The sequence below is a fragment of the Diadema setosum genome, chromosome 7 (genome assembly GCF_964275005.1).
Source record: "Diadema setosum chromosome 7, eeDiaSeto1, whole genome shotgun sequence".
Lineage (NCBI taxonomy): Eukaryota > Metazoa > Echinodermata > Echinoidea > Diadematoida > Diadematidae > Diadema > Diadema setosum.
The window spans coordinates 27,446,400-27,468,227 of NC_092691.1; the positions used below are offsets into that span (position 1 = coordinate 27,446,400).

The 21,828-nt window shown below is 40.0% G+C and overlaps 1 protein-coding gene across 1 annotated transcript in view; it reads right to left on the reverse strand.

Moving 5' to 3' along the window:
- Positions 1–5,497: 5,497 nt before the first annotated feature.
- Positions 5,498–21,828, reverse strand: part of LOC140230498 (uncharacterized) — a 21,967-nt gene continuing 5,636 nt past the window's right edge. Inside the window, exons 5-18 of the mRNA XM_072310652.1 lie at positions 21,738–21,803; positions 19,893–19,972; positions 19,474–19,526; positions 18,370–18,644; positions 17,716–17,799; positions 16,045–16,230; positions 15,497–15,557; positions 14,090–14,257; positions 13,187–13,296; positions 12,431–12,556; positions 11,270–11,566; positions 9,439–9,569; positions 8,272–8,342; positions 5,498–6,944 (exon numbers count right to left, since the gene is read on the reverse strand). Of these exons, the coding sequence (XP_072166753.1) occupies positions 6,622–6,944; positions 8,272–8,342; positions 9,439–9,569; positions 11,270–11,566; positions 12,431–12,556; positions 13,187–13,296; positions 14,090–14,257; positions 15,497–15,557; positions 16,045–16,230; positions 17,716–17,799; positions 18,370–18,644; positions 19,474–19,526; positions 19,893–19,972; positions 21,738–21,803 (2,031 nt within the window). The 3' untranslated portion in view covers positions 5,498–6,621. The remainder of the gene's footprint in view (positions 6,945–8,271; positions 8,343–9,438; positions 9,570–11,269; positions 11,567–12,430; positions 12,557–13,186; positions 13,297–14,089; positions 14,258–15,496; positions 15,558–16,044; positions 16,231–17,715; positions 17,800–18,369; positions 18,645–19,473; positions 19,527–19,892; positions 19,973–21,737; positions 21,804–21,828) is intronic.

Sequence of the window (21,828 nt, forward strand, 5' to 3'; positions counted from 1 at the left end):
TTGAGGATATAAACACCAAGTTTCATTAGCACACCACGCCCTTCTCAGGTGTCGGCACTTACTGGAAACAACAGCGCTGACTAAAGATGGACAGACATACACCTTGTATAACTGTAAGGACAGATTGGCAACCTATGCAAGAACACTACCAAAACAAAAAACAAAAAAAAAATCAAGCAAGAATCATTGCCATGTTTTATCATGTTTCCAAGCCTCCAAGATGCAAACAACTTCTAAATTAACACTCGAAAAAGGATTTAATGGGGATGAAATGACAAGTGTTCACTACTATTTCAATCATTCCACTTGATCTTTTTAATGATCCTGTCTCATGCTATGCTTTCATTGCTTCCATGATAAATAGAAGCTTCTCAAAACTAGAAATGTCGCTACGGCGACTGATGCCTCCGCCATAATGCATGATTCTCCCAATAGGTGTATAGTACAATGTACTTCACAATGTGTGATGACAGTTTCACATACCTGGCAAAATATCGAAATAACAGGTTTATCAGAAATATCTTGAATGTTCACTTTCCACGAACTGGGTTTGCTATAATTGTCTATTAAAGAGTACAGGTGCACATATTTGGGGAATTGAAAATTTTTACTGACTTCTGACCGACCTTATTATAAGTTTATGCATTGAGTATAATTTTCAAGGTATGAAGGAAGAGTGTAATTAAAGTACAAAAATATCTTTTTTTTTTTCATTTAAACCTAACCTTTGACCCTTAACCTTTGACCTTTGACCTTCTGGCTGGAAACTTCCAAGAGAATCTCCATTCAGTAATACATGTACATATTAAATTTTAAAACTAATAATGCAATTATTGCATATACTAGTATATGAGGGAAATAGTAACATTTTGAGGAGTTGACCTTGACCTTAGACCCCTGACTATTGACCCATGACCCCTAAATTCCCTAGATAATCCCTGCCAGTCAGTACATGCATATGTACCAAGTTCCATGAAGATACATTGAACCATTTGTGAGAAATGTGATATTGCAACATTTTCACCTAACCTTTGACCTTTTGACCTTTGACCTTATGACATGAAACTCTCTCTGGAGAATCTTTATGCAGTAGTACATGTCTACACTAAGTTTCAAGAAAATAACTGCGGGCATTGCATAGGTATGGGGGAAATAGCAACATATGGGGGAAATAGCAACAAAACCCGTCATGTTTCACTTTTCCTTGAGATTTTGTAGTGTGTCCACAGACCTTTTCCATCCCTCTCCTTTTCCTTCTCTATTCTTCCCTGCTACTTTTTCCTCGTTCTTCGTTGTCCAGTATCTGTCTGAGTGCATTTCCTCAAATTTTGTTATTTCTGTGTATTGTGTTATTGTTGTTGTCGTCGTTATGTTTTTTTGTGGCCGATTGCATACCTTTTTCCATTCAATTTTCCTGGCACACATGGCCCCATAGTGTCTGTGCCACAAATGTGATATGTTATATAGTTTATACGATTGCATCCTAAAATCCTAGTAAGTATTGTTCATAGTATCAACATCATTATATCAATTAGTAAAATGTACAATAGTATATAGAAGAATTTAAATGAATATGTCTATTTGGTATAACAAATTGGTGCTGTTGTTTTGTTCCAGTGTTCCACGTTTTACAAGCGTGGCTTTTTTAGTGGAACACTGTTTTCCATCATTGTGATTATTTACTATTTTTGTTGCCATGACAAAGTGCATTGTTTCTTTTTTACGACACTATTCGTGTATAATATACTTTATATTGTATTGAAAAAAATCCTTTATCGGACGAGTGTAAGAGAAATGAAAAAAAATTGTATCACTTTGGATTATGTCAACTTTTTCTTTTCTTTCTTTGTGATGATGGAAATAAATAAACTATTGAATTGAATTTTTAGCATTTGACCTTGACCTTTTGACCTTTGACCTCATGTCAATGTCACTAAAATCTACTCAACTAATTTTCCCATCATACATCATCCTTGGACCAAGTTTGGTGAAAGCTGCTTCATCCAGTTTTGAGTTATCACGTAAACAGATAAATTTTAGGATTTGACCTTGATCTTTGACCTTTGACCTCTGTCCGATTTCACTGAAAAACTAATCAAGTAATTGTCCCATCATATATCATCCTCCAACAAAGTTTGGTGAAATTTGCTCCATACAGTCTTGAGTTATCGCGTAAACGGATAAATTTCATGATTTGACCTTGACCTTTGACCTTTGACCTTTTGCCGATTTCACCCAAAATCTAATCAAATCATTGCCCCATCCTACTTCATACTTGGACCAAGTTTGGTAAAATTCCAGTAAATATTACTCAAGTTATTGCGTAAATGAAAGCGGACGGACGTACAGACGTACGGACATATGGACGGACGGACGGACAACCCGAAAACATAATGCCTCCGGCACCACTATGTGGCGGAGGCATAAAAAAAACAACAACAATCTGAAAACATAATTCTCATGTTGCAAATCCTCAAAAGCCTTCCACTAGATGTAACCAATAACAACCCTGTTCCTCCTTTCTGCTTTTCCCCCGCACCAAATGACCACAAAATCTCCATGCCATACAATGACAGACTCATAGTTAAGAACATGTTGTTCATTAAATTAACCAATCTACCCCCCAGAAAAAAAAAAAATCTTAAAGATAAGATCTACAATATTCAAATGGGCCATAAAGAAAAGCCAAACAGAAGAGATTCTGACTACAGCAGATTCAACATGCAAGTGCAATGTCATTGCATCAGTTTTCAAGTTTGATGGAAAGGTATGTTCACACTGCAAATATTTTCCTAAACTAGCAATTGGTGAAAATCAATGCTGTCCTTTCATATTTGAGTTCTCTCATAAAAGAACAAACATGGATACCACTTTGTTTGTGCGGCCTTTAGTAGGCATTTGTCATGAGTAGATTTGAGAGCAAGACTAAGTTTTCCCCCTTCTGACAAAAAGAAAGAAAGAAAGAAAGAGAGAAAGAAAGAGACAAAAGTAGAATACAGGTAAAAGAAAACAGACATTGTGTCTAATGACGTGCTGCCTCCCACATAATACTGTTTCCAAATTTCAGGTCCTGCAGTAGATTCTATATTGACCATACATCATGTTTGCCGAAAGCTGTGACAGGAAAGGCAGTTCTTAATCTAGATAATCCTTGGACAGGAACCCCTTCTGCCTTGGGCTTCCCCAGTACCATTTGTCTACAACAGGAATTTAGAAAAAAAAAAAAAACCACAAAACAACTCCTGACACGAAAGAGGTCCCCCAAGTCTGAAATGTAGCGCACACATTTGTGCTACCACTCAATGACCAAACTCAATCTGCATTGTAACTACATTATTTCAGAGCACAAAATAAATCACCTCACAAAGTGAGGCAATACATTGCAAAGGGGTCTACCTATCGTTGCAGCTGATAATGATGAGACAAAATATATACATAAACAAATCATGCAGAAATGCTTTTTTTGGCTAAAAAACAGCTGGCTGCCAAGATGAAACCATTCCTGCTACTCATTTTCACACCATTCATTATATAGCGTTTTTTCAAACCACAGACATAGATTTAGACAGTATTTGTTACAATTGCCAAAACTCTTCACAGGCTTGAAATGCTTTGTGACATGTCCCTTTAAACTACTATTCCTGTAGCTACCTGCACACACAGCTGTGGTTGATTGCGTGAGCAGAGTTACCAAAAATGAGTCTGTGCAGTTCATGAATACTTTACAGAAAACGCCATGATTAACTGATACAGGCAAAATCACACAAAAACAGTAAAGTTTTATTGAAATTGCAAAAGATAAGTAGAGTAATGGAATACCAGAATGTCAAGTGATCATTGTGCTAGAAAAACGATCACAATCAATGCATATTAGTCGGGAAGGTCAATTGGGAGGTCAGTGGGGAAATGATGTCCCTGACATACAAGTTTCCCCACTGGACTGCACACAAATCTTCATAAAATCTCCAAATCTTGAATGAACCCCCCCCCCCTTCCCCCCCCCCCCCCCAAAAAAAAAAAAAAAAAAAGAAAAGAAAAGAAGGAAAGCCATCCTTTCTGACAAATCATTCTTGAGTAGTGACACCGTAGCTACGGCAATTGTCTTCCTACAGGGTGCTTGGTAAAGCTGCTCAACATTTTATGGGAAAAATTATTTTTAAAATAATTTTGGTGGGCATTTGACAGATGATGGCACTACAGCCTCCAGCCCTGCTTACTTACACATAAGATTGTGATTCATGTCACTGTTTTGAGAAAAAAATAGAAAATTTGAGATTAGAAAACTCCTTTAATCTCTAGAAAGACTTCAACAATTTTGTTTGTTTGACTCTGCCTTGTTAATTAACCCTTTGAGTGCTGGCTGGCACAGAAAACTCCATAGCATAGTACACACTGTCCAAAGTCTGTGGCATAAAAAGGGTTCAGGTAAACTTGAATACAGAGTGGGTTTGCCTTGCAACTTACAAAGTTCAATCCCTAGTCTTCATCAAATAGACACTAACAGAGTCAAGATTTTAATACATGCGAATCTTGACTCTGCGGATTACGGATAATGCACTTTGAAGTCAATAATAACTTCTTCGAGCCAAAAAAAAATCTGTTAGGACCAAATATTTCACTGCCTCCGACACTAAGAGAAATCCGATCAGTACTCTTACAATGGCTTTTGCATTCACGAGTTTCACCGATCACGATTGGTCCGAAAGTTTTACCCCTCTAACATTGCTAATATGCACCCTACCACAGACTACTCTTCATTCACAACACTGAAACACTAAGACATGTGACACTAACTTGTACACAAGAGTTCTGTACAAAGTCTTGGCGTTTGAAGGAAGGGGGGGGGGGGGGTAGGAAATGACTACCATTTATCATGCCATGAGAAGTAATGTTATCTATGTACCATGGTAACAGTGACCCTTTTCCACAACAAAACACATAACTGTATTCCTCTACCCCACCCCTTAACCCTAAAAAGACTGGGCTATTTTGATGCCTCGTAGGACTGGGGGGGGGGGGGGGGGCTCATTGGGCCCCCCCCCTAAGATCTCAGCCGTTGACCGCGTGATCGCAAGGAAAATTGGCACACTCGTCACCCACAAGGTAATCTACAAATCTGAACAGGTAATTATTTCACAAATATTCAAATCTATTTTTAATCAATTAATTATGCTAATTTATGCATAAATTGAAGAAAATGGCTGTAAATCTGTAATCAAAGGTCCAAACTGCTAATTTTTGGTTTAGGTACTCTGGGTAGGATTCTTACTGAATGTACATCCAAAAAAAAAATTCTTATGTATTTTATTATTTTTGAAATTTCTTATGTATTTCATTGTTTTCGACTTTTCGTTTTTTATATTTTTTTCCATGGAAATCATCAGCGACACTATTTCGATCATAAAGAATTTGAAATTGATTGATTTTGATCAGTAAAAGTAATTGATTTTGATCAGTAAAAGTAAAAATAATGATACATTTATGAATTTTGGTCAGAAATAGAATTTGCATTGGATTTGTACGTGAAATCACGTTTTGGAGCAATTTTTGGTATGACATGCACTTACAAAATATTGCGTAACTTCAGAACCGCGTACCCGGGCGTCACGAATTTGGTCTCAAAAGTTGCGCAAGACTTAAAAGAAAAAAGTCATTAAACGTCGCTGCGCGAGATTTTACGTTCCAGATTCATCCCGAAAAATGTTGAGGGGGGCCCAAAAAGCCTCCCCACCCCAGTCTTTTTAGGGTTAAAAACAAACACATTAAAAACAAAAATAAGAACAAGCTAACCCATAATTGATATGTTGCTTTGATTATCCAGCGCCTTTGGAGAAGTCATAAAGTACATGCATTGGTGCAACTGACACATAGAAACGAACTAACATAATGAAGTATCACTTCCATCCAGATGACAGCTGTGTTGTAGAACACCTATGCATGCATGTGCTTTCCTTATTCTTTGACAGATAACCATTGTTACAATTTCATTCATGAAGTTGTTACAAAAGAAACACACGCACAGACATACAAGTACAATGTACAGAAAAACAAAACCCTAGACCTCATTAACACAGAGACATTACTCTCTGTACAATAAATCACTCATTGTAGTGGAACAACAAGAGGACCAGATGCCTCTTTATACCTACAATGCCCTATGTTTCAGTGTACACACAGCTGAGACACCTTTCAAAACTGTTCAAAGACTTCAGTAATCACCCTAATAAAGTTCACTTGTTGAGGAATGACGAGCAATTAAAATAATAATGTCAAACAAGACAATCTTGTCATCAAATACTTGATTCTCTCGCAAAGTATGTATTCTCTGCCGTTCCAAATGCACAGCTGATAAATATGTCTGTAACATCTGCACAAAATAAAGACAGAACTATACCGCTAGCTTTGGTAGCAAAATATATTCAACATGCTGATGATTTGCGAAACGCTTTACACTATTTAGATCCAATGATACTCTATGCAATAAATAATAGCAGCATGGAACCACTTTCTCCTGTCCACCACCAGTCTAGAACTAGGTGAAACAACAAACTATCATTGAATCATGAAAAAATCTTACACACTATGCTACTGATCTGTACACAGGCTGTTGCTGGACTAGTTTCAGTTCCGCGCCATCCAGAATGGAGATGACCCCATCCCGGGGTCCCTCCTCTCCGGCTTGTAGTAAGACGATGTGGGTGGGGACGTTGAGAGGGAGTAGGCGGAAGAGACTTGCTGGGGGATGTTGGGAGGGGGCAGGCCCCTGGGCATCACTGACCCAGAGGCCGACTGGTATCGCTGGACTGCGTCGAACCGGCTACGCGACCTGCCCGCAATGTCGTCGTCCTCGTCCGAGTCGCCTCCCATCTCGTACGACACGAGCCGCCCGCGCTTGGTTCGCGGCTCGTCCGGCGATGCCGATCTCACTCCGAGCAGATCTAATCCTGCTTTTTTTTTTTTTTTTTTTTTGCAATTTGATAACAATTTTGATGCATACACAGCAGCAATCAACGGAAGCATTACATTTGAACCACACAAACCGGGGTGCACCCATGACATCACACAGAAGTCAACCCAAGGCAAACATGATCGGCAAACAAGATTCGATCCACCAGGAAAAACCAATGGTTTCACATGAAATAGTATTGGGTATTTGAATATCACATATTGATTAATTTGTTGTTGTTTTTTTAGATTAGTGAAACAAAGTGCAATTTAAAGGTTTTGATAATAACAAGGTTGCATCAAATTATTGACAGACAACAAAAGACAAGAAGAAAAAAAACAATGCATTAATTTTTTATGGGAGAGAAATGTAGACGATTAGTTTTTTTTTTTTTTTCGTTCAAACGAAAATATTCAAACCGTGTTTCCATGACGATGGATGAGGAGGGAGGCATTTTCATTCCAGCCAACATCAGGTCAGCACATGAAAGAGAACAGAGATTGGGAAGAACAGAGAATACAGGACAAAATATGTTAATTTTCTGTCAGAAAGAGTAGAGAAAATAAGAATGTTCTGTCATTTGACATCAAAAATATTGATGGCATCAATTCTTGCATCTTGCATAAATATCAACAAGTATACAAATCAATGCAATCAACACCAGGAAACGCAAAATATGCATTAGTCAGAATAATTGAAGATATTCACGCTTCAATTACTAAATGCAGGAACAACTGGCATGAATGTAAAATAAAATGCAGAAATACTTCATATGAACAACAGAATGTCACATTAAATCTGTGTCGGCTATCGTGTTCTGTTGGCAGAGTGAACACACGACACATTAAACATACGCATCAATCCATGACTTGTAGTCGTGCTTACTGAACTTACTTACCAATTTCTGGCCCTGCAAGAAAACTGGGTAAAATGGAAGTTAGTTGTCACAGGGGAGAGAGAGAGAGAGAGACAGAAGGAAATAAAAGGAAGAACATATCTCTCCACTTCAGAATCAAGATGTGTACTCTCACGTACAGTCAAACCCCAAGGTTCTGTGATTGTTACCACATGTTACAAAAGAACTTTGGGGACTGTATATCCCATTCCTGCCAATACACTCCTCCACATGGCCAACGGAAAAATCCACCACGACAACTTGTATCTCATGGATGTCTACTGCTAATCAAAACACGAACAGAAAGGGTAATATTCGCCTCAGGATGAACTACCACACGACACAAAGCAATCAGTCTGCACCCTCCCCACCCCCTTTCCCCCTCCCCCTCCCCCCCCCCCCCCAACACCATTATTAATGACTCACTTACCTGAGGGAGAATGTAACAGCTTTCTCCTGCCATCTTGCATAGACTGCGGATTTGGGGGTGGGGGCATCAACCTTTTTTTATGAGAGCAGTAACAAGAGAGGCACATGGTGGAATAAGGTCAACATAGTAACATACACGTTTGTATATATGTGAGGACAAAAACTTATCATGTTATTCCTGAAAATATTTTTCCCTCCAAACAGCGGGGTTACTTTAGTGACCTAGGATAATGCCAAGATCTACAAAGAAGGTCGATGCCCTTCAAAATCCAAAATATGGTTTGCACGGACACTGGGACAAAAATAATCATATATCTATCCCTATCATTGCTTCTGTATGTTCATTTCTCATAATTCCAAAACTTTAAAACCCGAAATGAGGTTTGTACATACACTGGGACTAAAATAATCATATCCCTATCGTATATGCATCTTCTTTGGATATAATTCTGTATGTCACTTTGCATATTGTATCTATCTACGCTAAGAGGACACTCAGAACAAGTTTTGTGACTTCTAGAGAATGTGTCCCCAGCATGTTCAAAATTATTGCAATGTTATTTGTACTTGGACATATTGTTTAATGGAAATAAATGTCCTTAAACATGAACCCAATAATGGACATGATTACGCTCAACTTTTGGATTCATTCACATCTTTTCACTACCCTTTTCTGACAAATCCTATAATTCTATTGCTGTTCCTGGAAAGAGTTGATCTGTGGACTCCAAAGCAATTGGCACTACGATTCGGTTCATAAAGCAACAATGCTTTTGTTTCTGCACCACAGTAAATATATACACAATGCATACATTCAGTAAAGTCTGATCTCATTTACTGCAGAAGATGAGTACGTTCATATTTAGAAAAAAACAAAACAACAACACACATTAAACGGATTGGTTGAAAAGGGGATTCAGCTTTTAACTTTTTGTGAGATGATTAGAATCCACTTATATGAAATATTAAAGAGCATACAATTCTAAGGGGAACCAAAAGTTTATTTATATGAAAATCAGTTTGAAATGGCTGAGATATCCAAAAACGAAGCAAAACAAAATGGTCCTAATAAAAGGTGGGACCTACCTTTCATTAGGACCACTTTGTTTTCAACTAAGGTCAGACTGTAATACCCTGCAAGGAGAGACTAATCACCATGGCAACTTACCGTCTGTCTTCGGGTTCCGGTCGGGGTAGCCCCAGCAGTGACCCGTGCCCTCCCGACGCGCCGCCAGCCACACTCACTTGTATGTGTCCCGGGGGTGGCACACCTAGATTAGTCATGGGGAGTGGATGGTGCTAGACAAACACAGGGAAAAGAAAACTATGTTAACATGGGGGTCCGCCTAGCGTTCGCAAAGGTCCTGGGCCTACCTGCAAAAACATTGATGCATTATTGCAAAATAATGATAGACAATACAGGGAATAAGCGTGGGCAATTGCTCGGAAACTGAGGACAAAAAAAATGTCAGTTAGCTCTGCTTCTTCTAAAACATCTCCTTTTACATAAGTGCTGATTTGGGGGAGGAATGCTGAAGTGACCTATTTTATACATTGTATGTGTCCCTTTAAAGATGCCCTTCTCAGATCGACTAATCTAATGAATCAAAAGGTTCTTGATAGTTTCTGTTTGGAAATTTCTCTCATGGATATTGTGAAATGGAAGCAACATCAAGAGATGGTAGGCTAGATAAGCATTTTTAAAATTTGTATTTTCTCTTGTAATGGATATACTGACCATACACCAATTTGATAATAACTTTCATTTTTTAAGATGCCTGTACTGCTGTCACCAGTATAACTCTGGTTGGTGATACTAATGTCGCTACAAGCATCACTGATCCCTGAAACAATCAAGCAAACAAACAGAATCCTGCTTGTGAATGGTATGTTCAGCGAGAAGCCTATTTGCAACAAAATTGATACTGTTGTTCTGATACTCACAAGGGAAGTCGGGGCAACGGGCAACAACACCACTAAAACAGACAAATATTCTACGGTAAAAAACAACCAAGATGAAACCAGCCGTCGACCCAATCAAGCTCTTGTTGACAACAATCTCCTGGACGACGAAGCCATTCCAACAACTCCTAGAGGAACTCCAAGTCTGCATACTGTACTGAAACTCCGGTCTTATGAGTCTGGTCCTGCAATATCAATCGCATGTACTGTGGATGTGATGTATGGGCGAAAATCCAAAATTGCTACATACAAGGCCGCCTCTCGTTGGGCTGCGAGGTAGTAATGCTGAAACTTCATGCCAAGTGCAACCGCCCCACTAGCTACAGACAACTCAATTGCGTTGTATCTCCTGTATCCAACCTGTTATGTGAAATCAAGGACCAAGACTGATGGGAGACCAAGCAGGTGTAATTACAAAACGTAATTGAGAGAGAGAGAGAGGGGGAGGAACAAAGAGCAAGATATAGAGATTGTCCTCTATCCAGAAGCCGGCTGTATAGATAGATGCACAGAGAGAAGTATCAAGACCACATCCTGAAGTCTGCACTGTACTTATGAAAGGAAGCTGGGAGAATGACATATGAGTGACGCTTCTGCATCTTCTGTTTTTGATGCACACCTCTCGGTCCGGTGATCAATCTCTCCCAATCACCTCACAACAGACGCAAGGGCATCGTCAAGCTCACACGAAGGCACCTCTAGAGGAAGCACATGAAGGAAGAGGATGGGGAGAACAAGGGGTAGGAAGCATGGGGGATCATAATCCCAGTCCACCATGGCAGGCCTGTTGCACGTAGCACCGCGGTGTAATGAGTGAAACAATAATTGCTGTATGACGTGGAACACAATTCTGACGAAGGAACAAGAGCAGTGATTAGAGCCAAAAGTCCTGGAGTGCTTGTAGCCTTTCCTAGGTACAGGAACAGACAACTAACGACAAGAAACACTGGGAGGAGAAAATATGAACTTAATGCCCGATGTGAAAGCTCCTCCATTGGTAGCTTAGCTAAGGGAGGATTCACAAGAGGCACCCTTACCTCGGGTCTCTCGTCGGACAGGTCCTCGCGGAACCTCCTCTTGACGGGCTGCGGGGCAGCTGCTGGCGGCGCCTGCACCGGGGCAGGCTGCTGGTGTAGTATGACCTGCTGTTGGCCCACGGGGATTCCAGCCTGGTGCTGCGGGTGTACCTGGACTTGGGCCTGGCTGCGGGCCTGGACCAGCTGGGCCTGGGCTTGGGCTTGGGCCTGGGCTTGGACCTGGGCAACTTGGGCTTGGGCAACTTGGACCTGGGCCTGGGCTCTGACCAGAGTTTGCTGGGCCTGTACGTGAGTTGCCTGAATATTGAAACAGACAAATGCATGAGTGACGCGTGGAACAGGGATAGAGAGAAAAAGGATTGTTTCTAAGCCAACCCTTGTATTTTCAACAAATTGATGGGACTCATCCTTTAAAGACATTACAATCATATTCATAAAATTACTACAGTTCCTCTAAACACTACAGTGCAAAGGCTGACATTGACACTAATTTTGACTCATGAAATGCTGATTTGTACCCGAGACACCTTTTCTTGAAGATTTAAAGAGGCTGAAAGAGACAAAGTGAAATAGAGAGTGTACTGCTGTACTACTGTCATTCTCTTTCTCCTCTTTGAGGAGCCATGAAGATGTAGGGTTATTTCCAATCCACCAGTTGCTGAGAAATTCAGCACAAGAATACAAACATGTTCAATGATATTTTCATAGTAACAAATAATTCTGTGTTTTCATCTGAAATCATAAGTTTCAAACATCTTCTTCACAAAAGACAAATTTTCAGCCACAAACATTTCTCCACTTATAAGTTCCATAATAACAGAAAATACAGCAGTTTTAAAGGAGAAAGAAGTCCTGCTGTTGTCTGCCTTAGTTTTGTCTTGTTTCCTACCATCTGTTTTCTGAAACTGAAAAACATTGTACCCTTTCATGACACTTGTCAGCCCTGACAAGATGTCATTTTCTGAAAATTACCATAGTAACTGTTAGTGACCAGAGCTTCTCAGCCAATCGAAACCAAGAATTTTACTAAAATTGTCAGAGACTGACAACTTGTCTGGGCTGACAACTCTCATGAAATGGTACACAAATCTCTACTAGGATTGTGACCAGTTGTTACTGAATGTCTGCATTACATCCTGTGCAATGTGTCACATGACATACCTGGGCTGGATACAGCTGCGTCTGAGAGGCGACAGGCATCGGTACCTGGGGAGGGGGCACCGGCGCTGGAACGGGGCGGGGTGCCCGGGCCTGTACCACCATTCCCGGCTGGCTGACCACAGCAAGCTGTCAAAGGTTTCAACATGAAGAATTTCAAGTACTACACTGTCCTAATGTGCCCTGTCGATATCAGATGGCATTTGGCAATCCATACGAGGTCTCTCAAACAACAACTAAACAACCATAAATTAAACTAAATATACTATAAAGTTTATTCTCATATCTGACAACATTGCTTTCATAACAAAGGCAGATACCTGTAATGCTCACACAAGACAGATATATGCAAGTACTTCTTCATACACTGGGAATGAGAATGATTTGGTGTACACACAAAATGACCAACATTTTTGTGCACAAAACACAGTTTAAACGAATTTGTTTTCTTGATGAATTATGTGGCAAATACCATGAGATATCTCAATAACCCTATTTTGGTGGGGAGAAAATAAAGACACCAACCGTTATATCTCTGAACATCACCAATGGTGAGGAAAACCAATACAATGCAATTGAGAGGTAATAACACTGTACAGAAGCTTCTCCAATTAAGCTTTTGAATATCTTATAATTGTCAATATATACGTACAGAAAAAAAAGTGAGGTAAAGTTAGGTAGGTAGGGTGATAAATTTGAGGAAAAGATTGGAACAAGTCAGTGGATGGTGGTAGTATCAGGGTCCACAGAAGAACTGACCTGTGGTTGAGCCTGGACCTGAAGATGGGGGTAGGCCACTCCCTGGGCCAGTGAGGTGACCACTGTACTGACCACTGGCCTCCGGGCAGGTACAGCCCCAGCTAGGATTGCTTCTCACAGACAAAAATAATAAATACATCAAATATATGCATTAGAAGACTAAAATCACAGTAAACGTTACTGGTGTCAACAATGCCTACAGTATATCATACACTATACTGGATAAGTCACAGATAAGAGGTCAAGACAAAAGGAACTGACATAAAAGCATCTCTCACAACAAACAAATGTTGATATGCATTGAAGAGTATAGAATCACAGTCAAGTTAACCAATAACCCCCTCCCCCAATCATAAACCTTTTTAGTTGTGTGTGTGTGTTTGTGTGTTTGTTGTATGTTTATTCTTTTTAAAGAATATGGCATTTTGTATATTACCACAATGAAAATTTCACCAAGTTTGATTGATTGATCATGTTTTGTAAGGCAGGAGAAAGACACATCAACAATTTAGAACCTAGAGTGGTGGGCATAACAAAGAAAGTTGGAAGAGAGGAATGTACAAAATATTTCTTCTTTTTTTTTTTTTTAACCAGAGTGTCGACTCAATATTCCCTTCCATGTGGCCTTATTAAAATGCAAAATCATTTCAAAACATTCTAGTCACTTGTCTTTGCTGCTCTTTTTGGCAACAGAACATAATTTTCTAAGGCCTTCATGAGAAGTCGCCCCTTAGGGTACCACAGACCTTGGCAAACTGTCCATAATAGTGCATTATATATCACATGACCAAACAAACAAACACATACACAAACACAAAGACACAAACACAAACACAAAGACACAAACACAAACACAAAGACACAAACACACACACAAACACACATACAAACATACAACACTACCTTGTGCCTGTTGCTGGGCTGCCAACGTTTGACTCAGACTGGTGCTGACTGCTATGGAGGTGATGGTGGGCGGAGTCTGGGGCAGCACAGCTACAGGGGCCTGCTGCTGGATTGGCTGCATGGGTTGGGCTGGGCGTGGAGGCAGGGGGGCTATCATTTGGGCAGCCACTGAGTACAAGATGGAGGAGGAGTCATAAGCATAGAGATCAATAATCCAGCTTGTTCACATCACTTACAGCAGATCAAAGGTAAGCAACATTTGGTGTGTTGTTAATGTTGTGAATATTCGCCAACTTGCCCACTCTGCTCACCATAGACCACTATGAGATATTGTGAAAGTGGATATTTTCGCGCGACTAATTTTTCGCGCCTAGCTGGTTAAGAGGAGTTTCGTGTGTTTTTGATTCCGTGGAATAGAGACATCAACTACTGGAACATAGAGCAAGCAAAAGTATTCATGTGCTTTGATTTTCGTGCTAGCCTCTGGTTGCACGAAAATTTCAACACTGCGAAAATTTCCACTTTTACAGTATATGCTGTATACGATGGTATGTTCGTGCTGTAGAATTTCATTAGTCAAAGAATGTCAGTGATGACGTAGACCTCAGGACAAGTCTCTGTCCCGAGGACTGTTCCTCATCAATGCCACAAGCTGTGGTCAATCTTGGAGGGCAGTATCGGCTGGTCAGCTTTGGCTCACGCATAACCAACCTTCTTCACCCTCCATTCTTCACAAACTTATACATCTGCTATATGTATGCTTGATAGACAACATCATACAAGGGAACTTTATAGACTACTGTTTAAGCTGTAATTTTTTGCTGAGATTTAATTTTCGGGAGTTTTGCAAATTGCTGTTGACCTTGAATTTAAGAACATGCCAAAATATCTCAAGCTGACAGGCAGCAGTGCACTTATGATAGCCTCAGTGTAAATATCTATAAAGAACATCTTGTGAAAATGTCTGTGACCTCCTCGTTTGCAAAAATATCTGTACGCGAAAATAACAGCTTATATAGCACACCTGACAATTCAAAAGGAGCTTAATTACAGATCCAATCCTAGATATGGAGGAATGGTATTTGCAGCAAAAAGTACTCTTTAATTAGGAACTCCTCCTCACTCCCTTTCCCCCTTCTCCTTCAAAACTGTAACCACTACTGCTTGAAACTTATTGATTTATTGATGCGCCACAAAAGGCAGCAAAATATTCACTAGTTATATTCAAAGACGATATGAAACTTAGTTTCCCCTGGTGCGCTTCCCAAAAACTGACTGGGAAGAAAGACAGTGATCATTCTTGGCTATGACATTCCCCCCGCCCGGGAGGAAAATTACAGAGCATGCCTTGACCGTAACAGATTCATATCACAATATTTATTAGTAAAATGGCATGTGCTTGCTTACCCATGGCTGGCGCAGACCTCTGAAACAGCTGACTTTGGTGTGTGATGTATTCTGCCTGGATCTTGAGAGTGATGGGGAAGAAAGAAAGAAAAAAAAATCAGATTTCATACCACACAATGTATAGAGGAGTGCTAAACAAACTAAGCACCCCTTGCCAATTATGCTGGCAGGCACTGTTTTGTTACATTACTAGTGCTGCAAACATGACCACTGAAATTCTCAAAGAGAAATGAGGATTTTTTTGTAGAGCATGTCAGAATCCCTTCCCTCCAAGTTCTGCCCATTGTATTCACAATTCCAAGAGCATCAAAGTGCTGAACTTGGAAGAAATGGACCCATGACATGCTTTACAATGATCCACATTTCTCTGTGACCACTTTCATAGCCAAATTGAATGGGGCTTTCTGCAAAATGTAAGTAAGATGTTACAGTTTCATTTCTTGAAATAGCATTTAGATTGTTTGATCATTTTGAAAGTTATCAATGCAAAATCCGATTGTAATCTGGGGGGGGGGGGGACATACTGTATAGTGAAGTTCACTACTCACTGTGGCCACTAGATTTTCACAGAGCTTCTTGGCAGCCTGCAGTCCCTCCGGCTTGGGGTGGGTGACGTAAATGTAGAGGTTCTCAAAGGCCTCCCGCCCGGACGTCGGCTCCATGCACCCCGAGCCCCGCCCTCGTAGATAGATGTTGGCACCGGTCTCCGACCGAATGTGCTGCAAGTATGTGCTCTGCAGGAAAAAGTAGGGAAGAGGGAATGAGATATCTTAATCTTCTAGTATTTCAGGCGATAAGATAAATTTGAGTGGCTTTATAACCCAATAATACCACATATTTGTAATGACGAACGTTCACAAAGACTTGAAAACACAATACATTTCAGACCTGACAATAACAATGCATGAAAAGTGCTGCAATGTCCTAATTCAATATTTGATATTTCTTAGCCCCGGACTTTCCAAACCACATGAATATTCATGATTACGCTGTGCACTGTACACGTACACGCACGCACCGGCAGCACTTAATTACCTCGTTTCTGATTGGTCAGTGGGGGTCGGACTTCGTCTCCGTCGCTTAGCCCCGGATTATTTTTTCGTTCTGTTTACACTCACTTGCTTGGCACCGTAATTGCGGTGCTAACCCTGCTATTTTGCAGGGCCAGATAGTACGGGATTATCGGTGGGGATAGTCCACTTTGGCAAAAACGAGTGTAAACAGAAAGTGGGCTAAGGATAGTCCCGTACCAACGGTGGGGCTAAGGCCCCCCCTTAGCCCCACCGTTGGTACGGGACTGAGCGAAAATTTACAAGTGTAAAAAGCCCTGTAGTTTGGTTAAGTGTGGTGAACAAACGTAAACCAATACTTACAGGCATAAGGTTGTGGCATGTATAAAGCCTATAGATTGGAAATTACATCATCTTGGAGGTTACAAATTCAGACAAATTTCTACACTGCCAATCTAATTTTCCAGAAATAAAAACTGCAAAAAGAGAGGGCAAATTTAACAAAGGAAGGTTTTGATGAGAACATGTGTTCATACCTTAAGAGATGAAAAGAGGGTGTGATTACATTTCTCTGTGCTTTTGTCTTGCCTTCCTCATGCATGCATTATACACAAAATTCTGTCTACTTTAATCTCTCCTGATTAAAAGATGGGGACATCTCACCTCTCAAACTATCATGAGAATGGAAGAAATGATGCTGCATTTAGGCAACCATTTACATTGAAAAGACATACACATGACTACTGGGCAAAGAAACAGAGCATGCCAATCTCTGCATTTGAATCAAACAAACATAGTACCATACACATTGAAAAAAAAAAAAAAAACCTTCCTGAACACATTTAAGTAAATAACACAAACACACACTCAGGAGAAATGACAACTAACAGGGGCGGATCCAGGAATTCCATAAAGAGGGGGCGCCTTTAGAAAATCAAAAGGGGGGGGGCGCACCCCCCCCCCCCCAAATCTTTATCTTTTTATTTCTCGTTAAAAAAAAAAAAAAAAAATAAATAAATAAATAAAGGGGGCTGCGCACCCTGTGCGCCCCTGCCTGGATCCCCCACTGACTAGGACTAGGAGGAATTATCGGAAGACATCTTAACCTAATTTACCTAACTCACTGTAATCAAATTAGCCTCATTCATTACTGGTAGGTAGGAAATCAAATTGTAAGACATAGGTTAGGTCGTAAACAACAGATCTCACCCCTGGTCCTTGAACTTTTTCCCGCACGTTGAAAGAGGGATCTGCATGCTCCAGACCCACAAATACTTTATCCTGTAAGTAGTGCTGTGTAAAGAACGCCCAAACATGGTTACACAGAAAGATGGAATTAATACTTGAGTCCAAAGCAACATGCTATAATGTCACTCCTCATTGTGTTTTTACATGTTGTCTTGTTCATTTTGAAAAGGTTACAGCTTTCTCCCATAAGATCTGCACAAGGTCATCAAAATGTGTCCAATATGAACAGCAGGAACTTTGATATGAGTGAAAGCAATCACAAATTTGTTTACTGTGTATAGTTGTATGGATAATCACTTTCAGCTATGAAGAAAAATTGCAGAGGTTAGAAATTGTCTTATACAAAGATTTAAAGATTAGTAAGATTTAATTACAAGATATGAAGTGAAGCTTACATTTTTCCCATTATTACTACCAGTGTATTGCTTTTTAGTATCTTGCCTCAAAATCCTACACATTCTGCAATGTAGACATTACCTTCTCCAAACAAAGTACATCTATAAAAGTTCATTGATAATAAAGTTATAGTAACAAATGATATTCAGGAAAATCATATCTCAGAAAAGAAGTACAAGTGCAGAAGCTGCTTCATGAGCTTTCACAATGAGAACTTACCCCAGAGGTCTGAGCTGCCTGGATGGCCATTTGCACAGCTGGTGGGGGGACTATGGGGTTGCCACCCACTGCTGGTCCCCGTATGCTCCCTCCAACTGTGGGGTTTCTCAGGGCCCCGTCCACACCTGGGGCCGTGGGGACGCCAACTCCCAAGCCCGCGGGCCTTGTGCTTAGGGCGCCGGTACCGCCCGCCGCACTGAAGCGGGACCTGGCCCTGTCTCGACCCTTCATCTGCATGCTCTCTCCAATTAGAGTTTTGATGTGCTCCACTGCTCCTGGTGGGTGAAAAAGTAACACCAAGTATTAGAACATCTACTTGACCCGTTGAAGGCTAGTTCCAAGTATACCCGGACAGACGCCTATGGGAAATGCATGTTGTAGCAAAATCAGCCCGTCCTCAGTGGACTAAATATGCTACTGACCTGCAACATGGGATAAATGCCAGAACTTTTGAAAGACATTGAAAATAAAAGAGAATATGCCTGGCTTTGTACAAACTTCCTAAATCAGATCAGTCCACTAACTGCATGTGTTTGGTGTCTATTATTTCACTTCATTACATTACACTACAGACAGAAAAACATAATCTTTCAGCTTCATAACTTATATACAGATTGCTTTTTCCATGAATACACTGTAGAGCAAGAAATTTTTGCAGCATGTAATTTTCGCGAATTGGAGTCACCGCATGACATGGCATGAAAACTTTGCAACGTGCCACTGTCATTACATGCATATTGTGTAGACACTTTCGCATCCATTTTAATTTCTCGAATCTTGCCCCTCATGAAATTTGTGACTTAAAATGCATGCGAAAATTTATGGTTTCACAGTGCACATTTCATTGCCATATTCTGTACTAATCTGTAAAAATAAACTACACTTGTACAAAACTTGAACAAACTGCAAATTATCACACAATGTATGATCAGTCTGCTGTGTGTTTATGACAAAAAACAACAACCAAACCCCTCCCCCCCCCCAGAAAAAAAAAAAAAAAAAAAAAAAAAATCTGCTCACTACAGTACAACACAAATGGAAGAAAATGGATTAAAAAAAAAAATGTTACAATATGGCCTCAGGAACAACACCACAGAAACTCACTTTCTACACTCTCTGGTGTTGGACCTTGGACACACAGATACAGCGGCCTTTCTCTGAAAGAAACAAAGAGAAAAAAAAGAAAGTGAATAATTCAAGCACTTTTGGTGCGATAGAACAGAGCAATGCTGTGATTATCATCACTATGAAGACTTCGTTGTTGGTTACCTTTACTCATTCAGCCACGGATTCACTGAGAACATTACGCACTGGTGCACAGTGAAAATCATATTCTGAAAAAAAAAAAAAATCTTTACAAAGGAAGAAATTCCACTTGCGAAGTGTGCTTATTAACAATTTAAGAAAATACATTTATAATTTTAAAACCATACTTTCTTATTTTGATGAAGCAAAAAAAAAAAAAAAAAGAATCAAATATGGTAATATATGGTAAAATCATACTAGTTTGAAGTTCTGCTTACCCCATATTATTGGTAGCTCTATCTGCATATGACATGTACCTTCCTCTGGTCGACACAGCTGCCCCCGTGAGTCTGCTTATCTGTTAATAAAGACATTGAAATTCACACGTAATACATAAAAGCAAAGAGATACTTCAGCTGTTTTGTTTTGTTTTGTTTTGGTTTTTTAAAAACATGAATGATATTGCATTCAATGCATTTCATGTAATTGGCAAATCAGTTCCTGTGCTACATGATGACTACAAGTGAAGAAACTAGGATACTTAAAAGCACACCCCAGGTACAGTTTGTATGAAACTGTTGCCTAATTTTTATTATTTGGATATCCTGCAAATTGAAAATATATAAGACACATGACTATTATTCAAATGCATCAATGGCTAATCAATCTCAAAGTCTCTACCTTGTACATCATTTCATTCAAGTGCACTTCATTGTTACAACATATTGGTAAAGTCATAAACAACTTTGTCAAGAGATAAGAAATGTGGTACACAATACCACACAAGACAAATAAGTGTCTAGGCTGTCTTAACTAAAAACAGTCTACAACATAATACTACACTTGATGTACAGTGGACTCCCGGTATAACAAAGTCCTTGGAACCAGCAATTTTCTTTTGTTTTATCAAAATTTCGATAACCAAATGAATTAAACAATGAAGAACAAAGAGCGGATAATTTTGCGGCCTGAATTTTTACTTCTTTGTAACCAGAATTCTGTTATATCGGTGTTCATTAAAGAGGGAGTGCACTGTATTCATATGACACAAGGAATATAAAGTTTCTGATTTTGACTGCTACAGGCAGTAGACAGTCTGTTTAGTATGAAAAAGGAAAAACAAAAATAAATAAACAACATTTATACGAAACATTAAGCAAATATTCAAAGGAAGTCATCTACAGTAACTACATTTGTAGCTCTCCCACTACAACATGATACTTTGTAGGGCCCATCAGGACCCAGTTTCTAGACCCCTCCCCTTAACCCTAACTAGGCCGGGCTATTTAGGAAGATCATAGAGCCGGGGGGGGGGGGGGGGGGGGGGGGGGGGGGCCTCCCAGGCCCCCCTCCAGATCTCGGCCGTCGACCGCGCAATCGCGACGAAAATTGGCACACACATTGCCTATGATGTAATCTAAAGTACCATGAAGTTAAATTAAAAAAAAAATTATCATTTATGCTAAATTATGCTAATCTATGCGTGATGATGCATGAAATCAGACAATTTGGTATAAATCACTAAATAAAGCTCAAAATGGGCACGTTTTTTGTGTAAATATTCTTTTTAGTGTCCTGAGCAAATATAAGAGAAAAAAATTGTGCCATCAGAAAAAAATTCTTAAGTATTTTATTGTTTTTTGAATTTCTTATGTATTTCTTTGTTTTTCGACTTTATGTTTTTCATTGTTTGTTCAATGAAACTTGTTTGCGACATTGTTCCGAACAAGAAAATATATTAATAATTGATTTTAATCAATAAAACCCCCAAATAATCATGCTTTTGTGAAATTTGCCTGTAAGCACAGTTTGCATTGAAATTGTACACAAATTCACGTTTTTGAGCAATTTTTGGTCTGACATGCACATACATATTTATGCGCAACTTCGAAACCGCGCGCCCGGGCATCGCAAATTTGGTGTCAAAAGATGCGGGAGACTTGAAAGAAAAAAGTCATGAAACGTCGCGGCGATAGCTTTTCGCGTTAGCGATACATCGCATGGAACGTCTTGGGGGGGGGGGGGCCTCGGAGGCCCCCCCCCCCCCCCCCCCCCCCCCCCCCCCCGGCCTAGTTAGGGTTAACCCCTGGACTCTCATCCATCTTATAGGATATCCCTCCCACCTCTTCCTGTGTTGCCCCCTTGGTGAGCATGTTGCGGCACTGGATGGGCACCTCGTTGATCTCCACCTCTGCAACCAGCGGCTCAGATTTG